This window comes from Bidens hawaiensis, unplaced genomic scaffold, assembly GCF_021521415.1.
Source record: "Bidens hawaiensis isolate Kalapana, Puna unplaced genomic scaffold, B.hawaiensis_p1.1 tig00030203_1, whole genome shotgun sequence".
In the NCBI taxonomy this organism is placed as follows: Eukaryota; Viridiplantae; Streptophyta; class Magnoliopsida; order Asterales; family Asteraceae; genus Bidens; species Bidens hawaiensis.
In genome coordinates this window covers 6976-17183 of record NW_027495022.1, presented here as the reverse complement: position 1 = coordinate 17183, position 10208 = coordinate 6976, and the positions used below count along the sequence as shown (strand labels likewise).

Below are 10208 nucleotides of genomic sequence, written 5' to 3'. Positions count from 1 at the left end.
CGAGCAAACTTACATTTTTAAAGGGTTATTATTATAAATTCTTAAGTAGTTACATTTTAAACCTTGAACTTTAATTATTTACATTTCTCAACATTTATTTTGTTTAAAGACCTTCAAGACAACCTTTCTAAATTCAAGACTTCTTTTCTTTTTAGGCATTGTGCGTTAAACTCGTCGTTCCGACAAATCTCCAAATTATCATCTTTCAAGTTTACTACTTGAAGGTGAGTACTTCATACCCCATTTTCCATCTTTTATTTTGGGGGTGACATTTCATACTTATTCAACAAAATGCTTTATATTTGAATCTTAAACCACAAACGTAGTTGTATACTTTACCTAAATAATTACTCGATTTGGTGTTCTATGCTTATATGCCTATGTGTTTATCGCTTTTGGTTGGTGGAACTATAAAATCCTAGACTATTTGGCATCCCCTTATAGCAAGGTGTCGTTAACGTAATGCAATTAACGATAACTTTAAAATCCTAGACTATTTGGCATCCCCTTATAGCTAGGTGTCGCTAATGTGTTTAGCGATATCTATTTATCCAAATTACCACTTTTATTTATCGTTTCGTATGCAAGTTTTGTGGCTATCTTTATTATATACTAATATGATTAAACTTATGAATTGCTCACCGACCTTTGTGTTGACAATTGCAGGTTTGCATCTTGGTTGATTTATGATTGTGAAGAAAACGACATCAAAGACCTTAGGATATTAGTAAAAATGAACAATATTAAATTTGCCATATTTTGTGATATATTGTTTATGGTTATTTTATGGATAATTGTTATGTGACATTTTCGATGTTGTGAAATGAAATGAGTTTATTAAATACTGTCACTTTAATTAGTGTCATGTGCTTATGGACAATCGTTACACCTCGGCATATTTCGCCGCCTTTGGTCGGGGTGTGGCATCATTCCACACCATAATCAAGCTATTCAAGATGAAGATGCAAGGCTAAAGCTTCTGTGACCATCTTCGGGAGTAGGGTTGTGTTTGTAAGCAAGACCTTTTGTATTTTGAATCTTTGCATTGGAACTATAGTTGATTAGTCATTCGGTTGATTAATCTTTTGCGTATGTTTGTGCATTCAACAGTTTTTCGTAATTGAATGTTTTGTGATTTTATCAATTAATTGATATGTGGTCATCAACTTTTAGGATTAGGTTCTTAGAATCATTGACCCGTTTATCTCTAGCCATTAAATCACTTACATTTATCAAACCCTAAAACTGGTAATCAATTAGGTTATTATTCAACCAAACCAATTGTTCAGATCAAGTTCTGTCAATCAGTAAGGTCAAATATCTAGTCTTTTGATTATAGGTGTAAGCAAACGAGTTTTCCAAATAAGTTTCATCAATTGGTCTAGTTGCTTCACAATCTGAAACTTGGAGTTTGGTTACTTTTCTTTTAATTGTTTTACCACTTAGGTAATTGTGTTCTCATATTTAATCTGCTTGACATCGTCTGTCCGCTTAACATAATTATTACTAAGTATTGAACTTGATTAGCACTTTCCACTGATTCCCTGTGGATTCGACACCTTACTTGCCCTTGCTAGTAAAGGTATTTTATAAATATTTTTGATTGACCTTTCGACATCGATCAACCGGTATTTCTCGAATTTTGCATGAATTACCTGTACCAAACAGAACATTTCGGTACCGGTTTCTGAGTTTCCGGATCAGAATTTTCGGGATCGGACCGGTACTAGCCCGAGCTCATCCCTAATTGATACACCGTTTTTTTGTTTACAAATCTATAGTATACATGAGTAACTCAAGACCGTCTTCCCCAAAAATTAAAATGAACCAAGCTAAGAGCTTGAGTCTAAGTTTGTGCTAATTTAATAAACAAGTTCGAGCCAGACATTCATTTACCAAGTTTTAGTAAACTCGCAAGCCAGCCTAAACAGCTATTTTAATGTAGTAACGCTACTTATACAATGTAATTATATATGACAAATATATAACTACGTGTTATTAAATAAAGAAAAAATATTTAATAATATACAGTCGTTATACAAAAATCTTAATAAAATATCTAACAGGAACACAAACTTAAAAACTATTAGCAAGCTGATGTTGATGGCAAGCTCGGTTAAACACAAGAAACTTAAACTCCAAACTACAAGAAAAACAATAGCGTTCAACACGATATCAGTAAAAACAGACTGAATATCTGTTATATTTTTTATTAAAACCTAATTGTTGAAGCTAAATAAATCATTAGCGATGATAGATTAAAAAAAGATCATATAATTTTATTTAAATTATCTTGAAAGCTTAAATCAAAATTGATCGTGGCTACTAGGTATTGAACGCAAAGAATAAGATTTGAATTATAGAATGATTGAATGGATTCCGGTTAATAAGTTACCCTATAAAATATAGGGATTGGTAAATTTAGCTAAAACGTTTTTAATATTCCGGTTCTTCGGTTTCACGTCTAGAACCGTCGGTTTTACCCGGAACCGAACCGGGAACCGTTTAATACAAATTCCTAGAACCGTAGGATAACACACGTTAACGGTTTTGAAGCACTGGCTCAATTCCGATTCCTCAGTTCTGACTGTTCCGAACCGTTTTTTCTCACCCTATCTAAAAGAGCACGTGAGAAAGGCAGAAGGACAGGAGAGCACGTGAGATTTAAGCATCACTGACAAAGGAAGAATTGCTTCTCCACATTTGTTACCTACTCCCATCTACAGTCGATCTTACAAAATCCACATGCAATGTAAAATGGCCCACGTCACGTTTCCATGTGATCATATGTTCTCTGTCGTTTATCTATCACATTTACACATATGAAACCTAGCCTTTTTGTATGTACAAATTCTCATGACAACATAGTAACAAGAGTACGTGTCCACGAGCTATCTGATTCAAACAAAACGAGTATAACCTATTTTATTTATTTATTTTTTTATAACAATTATATCAAATATTTTTAAAGCGACAAATTCACAAATCTCAACCAACAAGGCTGGCAATGAGGTAGGGCTAAGTGGTCGAATGACCCAGACCCGACACCTCGATAGGCCCGGTTTTTTTTAATTTTATATATTTTTTTTGAAAAAAAATTATGTATTCTTAATGTTTAGACCCAATTACTCAACTAACTTAAGACTCAAATTTTTTTCACCTGCGGCTCAAATTTTTTTCATGATTATCGGAAACAGCCATGCCAGTTGCCAACCAACACTAATGATTTAGTTTGTATGATTCTTGCGACCAAAGATGCTAGAAAAGTGCCTCTTTAAAGACTATCGGTTGAATCACACTACGTTTATGTGATGTTTATTTAACAAGCATGAGTAGTTACGTTGCCAAGCATGTGGACTTATTAATAGTCTAAACCCATACACGTTCAGTAAAGTCAGGTTTGGGATGGGTTTAGACATTCTCAAACCCATACATGGTCAGTAAAGTCCGTCCCAAACCCGTAAGTTATCTATAAGGTTTTCACAAATTATAACTTATCTAGACACATCACATGCCATTTAAATTCTTACTTTGTATATCAACTTTAGACGAACCAATCATTGCATTCATATGGCCCAACGGCCCTAACACAAGTTTAGTGGGCTCCATTGTTAGTCTTTAAGACTCATGAAATTATGGCCCAGAAAAAGAAACCACAAGCGTAAGCCTGGCCCAAAATAAATAAATAAAGTTCTATAGTTTTGTTCCATCTGTTTCAACCTTACTAGAGCTCCAAGTTTCAATATTAATAATAAATAAATTATACAAACTTATTATTTTTATTCCCTCTACACCTTAACAACCATTTTATTACACTTTCATTAGAAAAAATAAAAATAAAATAAACCTATTTAAAATTGAAAATATTGGTTTCATATGTTTTTAATATGACAACTTCCCGTCGAGTTACAATAAATAAGAAAAACGTACCACGAATGAGACATCGATTATCAAAGTAATGTGTTGATATGAAACTTGAACAAAACGAGTTGAAATGCAGGGTAAATTGTATTGCATAGGTGCGTGAAGAAACCTTGAAATAATTTACAAGGAGACAACATGCTTGATAAGTTTATTAATTGAGTTTTACGCCAACTCTTACACAGATAAATACGGAGTTGCAAAATGATTCAAATGACCTGATAATTTTGAATTTATGCATGCCTTGGCGTATTGCATCAAAACTCTTGAGACTTGCAAAGCTAGTTTTTTCTCTCGTTTGTAACTTTTTTTATCAACGCATGTGTACCAAATATAACTACACCGCCACACATGATTTGCACACGTGTAGGTTGTATATATACACACAAATTTTGTTTATATAAGTTTTTAGAATGTTAAAAGAGATGAATAGACATTGTATTTCAACCATTTTGTTTTTCTATTCTTGCAAAAACTTTCGTCTACATATATAGAACCTTGCAACAACAACTTCAGCCATACCAGTAAGATCCCAATATCGTAGTAAAGCCATTGACAGTGTTTGAGAGGATGAAGTATAGACACACTATACTTCTAGCTTAGATGATGGAACCACATACTATGAAAGACAAATAAGAAAATTATAAACAAAGATGCCTTAGAAGGCATGTATGCATTTATTCATATGTTCACATCTTGAGAAAAAAACATTCGACAACCTGCCTAGTATGCTTGTTGTCAATTGTATCTTTAGATGCAAACCCACTCATGAGAATATCAATTGCTGATGTTAGCTTTGGATGATGAATAATAGTTGAGGTTGACACGATGTATAATAGTTGAGGTTGACACAAGGGAAAATGGCCAACAACAACACGTAAAAAGCGAAGATTGGTGATGTTTTTGACATTATAGAGATGAAAGATATAGATCGGGATGAGATGGACATATCAGTGGAGGACTGGAGGCGATCGTCAAGCGACAAAGGTTATAGATTTGTACGTCACCCATGCGAGAGAATGCTATAATGCGTATATGTACGGAATGATTATGTTAATATCGCTACACTATTCTAACTCCTTAACTTATTATCGTTAATGACATCTGAAGGTGTAATAAGTGTTCCCTCCATTTTAAGGTCGAAAGTTCATACACTATAATAGATGGATTATGTACATTTAAGAGTAAATTATTAATGTCCCACAAATGTTTTTTAACTTCAGCTAATATTTCATTTAATTATATAAATCTCACTCGTATTTATATGCCATATATTATTACTTATTGGTCGGTATGGACGGATTCTTATAGTTTTTTTTAATTAAATTTGAACTCGCTCAAACATGCATGCATGTACACACACTAATATGCCCATACTAGCTAGCTAGTCAGGTGATGAAGTAGAGACCGACGATTAATCAAAACTAATTGAGATTACTCGGATAAGAATTTATATGCATTTTCAAATACACACGCATCAAATTTTACATATAAATTATTTTAGTTTTAACCAAATAGCAATTAATCGATGGCCGGAGTACTAACTAACGATTAATCATGAATTAATCAACCCGTGTCTAAACAGGATTTTTATAAGCATGATTTTAATTGTAAAGTACACAAAATACAATGAAGCTTAGTGCCCTTAGATTCTATTTATTTATTGAACTACTTTATCCTTTGCGTGTATCGTGTGGCCACCTTTTTTTTATTTCAAGATCCATCTTTATTTTCTCAGCTTTAACTTTTGATTCACCCTCCTAAATCCTAATTCCTCTCGTTGGATAAACTCCACTTTCAAAAGATAAAGGTATAAATAAATTAACCCTACTGAAAAAGCTATCATCCACCAATATCATTTTTATCCAATATGTTGTGTCATTAAAACATTTATACAAATTAAACCCAACTGTTTAATGGTTTTTGACATAGCAAAACCAAACTAATAATAATAATAATAATAATAATAATAATAATAATAATAATAATAATAAGAAAGCATTTAAAGAAAGTTAATTTGATAGGTATTATCTAATCTTCAAAACTGATGGACAACTGACAATTAAATTATGAAAAAGACGTAAGAAAACGTTTAAATTAAGACAACAAAAGACACATGCCTTAAATGATTTCAAATTACAAAAATGAGGAAAAAAATTTAGTGTTGAACTCGGAGACCCAAACGATAGAATTCAATAATGACAATCGAGCCAAACCGCCTTTGAACACTAGCTCGGCTAGTAGCCCAATTATGCTCTTTTATGTTTGTGCATTTTGTGTTATCACTTTTGATTGTTACAAGTGACAACACGTCTTGTTGTAATAATAAAAGATACATATCAAATTATCATCCAAAACGAGACCACATGTCACTTTCTTTGAAAAGATTAAGATGACATGATAAAAGAAAAACAGTTTATTCAAATATTATTGTGTCGTGTCACATTGTTGTTTTTGAATGTATAACAAACAAAAGCTAGAGTTTTATTGATTTATTAAGTCAAGATATTAATATATTATTACATTAAACATGATAAACTAGTTGCTTAATCGAAAATTGCTAGCTCCATCATACCATCCATCTTTATATCCATCCATCCATTATCCATCCTTGCATGTGACTTTCTGACACATGCATGGCCACCTTTTCTTTTCTCCTTAACCAAATCTATTTACAAAAAGGGTTAAAAGGTATATTCATAATATTCTCTTCTCTCTCAATTCCATGCAAAGAGGAATCATGGATGATGATGTGCATGTTCAGAATCTAGTCATGAAACCAATAAGCAACTGTAGGGTGGGCCGTGCATGCATATATGTATACATGTTTGTCAATGTGCTGGAAAGAAAAGTGGTGAAGAATCTCTTTGTAACTTGCCATCAATAATTTTGACTCTAGTCATCTTGTCTTCACACCAATGCAATTGCTCATCATTTAGATCAGTAGTTCTTAAAACTCTTGACACCACTTTTAAGTCTATTTGTGCCATCAACAACTCCATTTCATTATTAACTTGCTTCAACCGCCTTTTGCGAAAACACTTGCGCGATCGTTGTAGATCTTTTAACTTTAACTTCTTCTGCGTGTTTCAAGTTGCATAGAACCAAAATTATGATCATAAGATGCTATGAAGTGTTCAAAGTTAGGCAATGTGGTTAATTAACTCATAATTTTGTTTTAAAACAATATCACTTTTCCAATTGATAAATGTTTTTAGGATGTTAAAGTAAAGGAGTTTTGGTGAAAAGCAAATCTTTTGTACAAACCATGTAGGTCCCATAACTTTGAAATAAAAGATGTTATTTTGTTAATGTGTTAGAAAAGTGAACGAGAAACCAAAATATAGACTTAAAATGTGTATTATTAATTTACAGTTTTGCACATGATCTCTTGTTTACATATCATATTACTTGTTTTTAATTTTACCAATGTTTTAAAAACCAAACAGGAGCGGTTAGACCTAGCTAGAACCAGCCACCTCGCCAATATGATAATTTGTAAGCAACGAGTCGATACAAGTTTAACATGACTCGTTTTGTGGATCCCCATTTTACCAGACCATTTTTTTCCATTTCTGGACAGCTGATTTTAAACTTGTTTTTTGTTAATATTCGAAGTTCAAGGTTTTAGTTTTTTCTTATGTCCTGGCAGGTTTTTAAAACATTGTTTTTTTTTTAACTATGATAACCGTTATTGGAAAACTCATGGACCCCGTTAACACTGCTAACAACAGGATCTAGTAATGTATCTTGTGCTTGGCAAGTGGCCTTCACTAGGCGGCAATGATAGGAAACAAGTGAAAACAAGATTTTAATCTAAGACCTCTACTATAGAAAATAATACTAATTAATGCTAGTATTAGGGAAAAGAAATATAGGGATTCTGACCTTATGGTTGACTTTCTTGAGCAAGAGGAGAAGTGTTTGGTCAACTGAAATCCTTGGATTCTTGATTCTAAAGATATTTGCAAGTATCTGGAAGTGGTTCTCTTTGTCAGCCTTGAGAAAATTCATGAATGTTTTGATTGCTTCCTCCATGATTTTAAGGAATGATGAAGATAATATTCTTGACCCAAAATAATCATCTTTCTTCTCCTCCTCAGAATCTACAAAAATAATTAACCTTTTTCTTATTGAATATGACATTTGATTCTAAGTTTCGAAAGAGGGATTCGGATAAGTTGGTTAAGTTCAGTTATGGGCTAAAACCGAAACTATAACCGATATTTAATGATTCAGGCTCGGTTATAAACACGTTGGTTTATAAAACTATAGCAATGTTTTTTGACTTTTTCGTTACAAAACATATAATTTATAAAAACAAAAAGTTTTGTTTTAATTTTGGTTAGGTTAATTCGATTATACAAATAAAACCAGTACAAAACAATAAAAATCTTTTATAAAAATTCAATAACGAAACTATCGTTTTCTTAATCGGTTCGATTGTTTCAGTTTCGTTTTTCAGTTATGATTTGGTTATTCAATTTTTCTTAGAACATGTCTAGAATTAATTTTACAGTAGTATATTGTTACCTCGGTATTCTGGAACTTGAAGCAACTTTGGAGCCAAACTTCTCTTTTTGGCATAAACGATTGGTCTCCTACCATTCTCGTAGGGTTCGGTCTCAATGTAGCGTTGTAAAAGCACTTGGAACTGCTGAAATTGTTGGGCGATATAGGCAGGACATCCGGGATCAGAATCTTTACGGGAACCACTTAACTGGTGGTAGAAATTATAGTTCCAGTTAAGTGCTTCCCACGTCAAGCAAATTTGTGCTACATACGCGGCTTCTAGCTCATGATATGAACTGTGATGAATATATGATGTGTTCTTGCTTCTTGATGATAGTTTGTGAACGATTTTCTCGGATAGTGAAGAGTGGCACGTTGTTGTCGACCTAAACGACTCTGAAATAGTACAATAAGTCATGAAAGTTCAATATAGTTATGTAATGGATGTTGTGTCTAAATTAATCAAGAAAAATTATCAAAAGGTTTGTAAATGCTTAAATAGATTCAAACTTAGAATCATGGATATATATATGTCATTTAGGTAGTTGGCCCAATAATAAAAGCTTATGCTTTCGGGCTTCATTGGCATATATATACGAAAAGTCAAGAACACTTTATCTTTTATAATTGTCGGGAGTTAGATATTCAAAACATCTTTCACTAATAAATAATGTTATAGATTGAAATAGGAGAAAATCAAAAAACCAATCATTTTTCTGCCCAATTTTTTCTAGCAATAAAAAAAAGTGTAATAAAAAAGTAACGTGCATGTACAAATCCAACCATCTAAAATGACACAAATGAACAAACGGAACATATATAAATTTCACCAAGAAAATTTAAGTTTTAATAATTTAAACTATAATTTTTTAGCTAGGATGGTAATTTGTACCGCCAATTTAACCCACAACATTTTTATTAGATTTATATACCTAGACCAAGCATAGTGGCAACGTTGTGAAGAACGTTTTGGCTCAAAATGCGGGAACACCCCCCCCCCCCCCCCCCCCGGCACCCGTTTTGGGGGTAAAAAGTGTCCCAACATTTTCTACAAAACGTTTGATGAAGATGATGGTGAGCCCAAGGTATGAAACCATCCAATGGAAAAAGAGAGGGGGGGGGGGGGGTTGGTATTTTTTTTCCCCACTACACATGTCTTTTAAGGAGTATATGATGATAAAAAGAAAAAGAGAAAACAATTACAAATATACTTAAGTTTTAACATATATCACCACTATAAACTATAGAGATAAAAAAAACATCAAAATAAAGTGAACATACTTAAAAGTTAAAACAACTACTTTTCAAAATTATTATTAGAAATTAGTATCCTGTAAAGACACTTATGAATATGTAGGCCACAATTTGATTTTATTAAACAAAAACTTTAATACCAAAATAAAATAAATTATATTAAACAATGTACCTGTTTCTTGAAGCTTTTGTGCACTTATTCTATCCAAAAACAACATCTCTTCATCATATTTTTGAAACACAGTGTAAGATTCCCATTTGGGACAACTTCTTCTTGATGAAGAAGAAAACGGGTCATAACCCGAATCCTGACAGTTAATGGAGCTCCGCCATTCGGATGAACTCTTTGAAGTGGACCCCACTGTGTTGGTATCACAGAATATTCCCTCTTTATTCTTTTCTTCTAGCTCAAGTTTCTTAGCTTTCAAGTTATTCAATTGTGATAGATTCAAAAACTTGTCTACTTGTGTTTGTGTACTTAAATTTGCTTCTAACTTCTTTCCACTTTCTCTACATCTTCC

General features: G+C 32.6%; 1 protein-coding gene across 1 annotated transcript; it reads right to left on the bottom strand.

Annotated features, from left to right (window-relative positions):
* Positions 1-6441: 6441 nt before the first annotated feature.
* LOC143580027 (uncharacterized) lies at positions 6442-10208 on the bottom strand (the record flags this gene model as incomplete). Its single annotated transcript, XM_077063167.1, has 4 exons — positions 6442-7001; positions 7810-8027; positions 8455-8829; positions 9860-10208. Coding segments are annotated over 4 exons (1191 nt in total), but the record flags the coding sequence as incomplete, so codon positions are not given.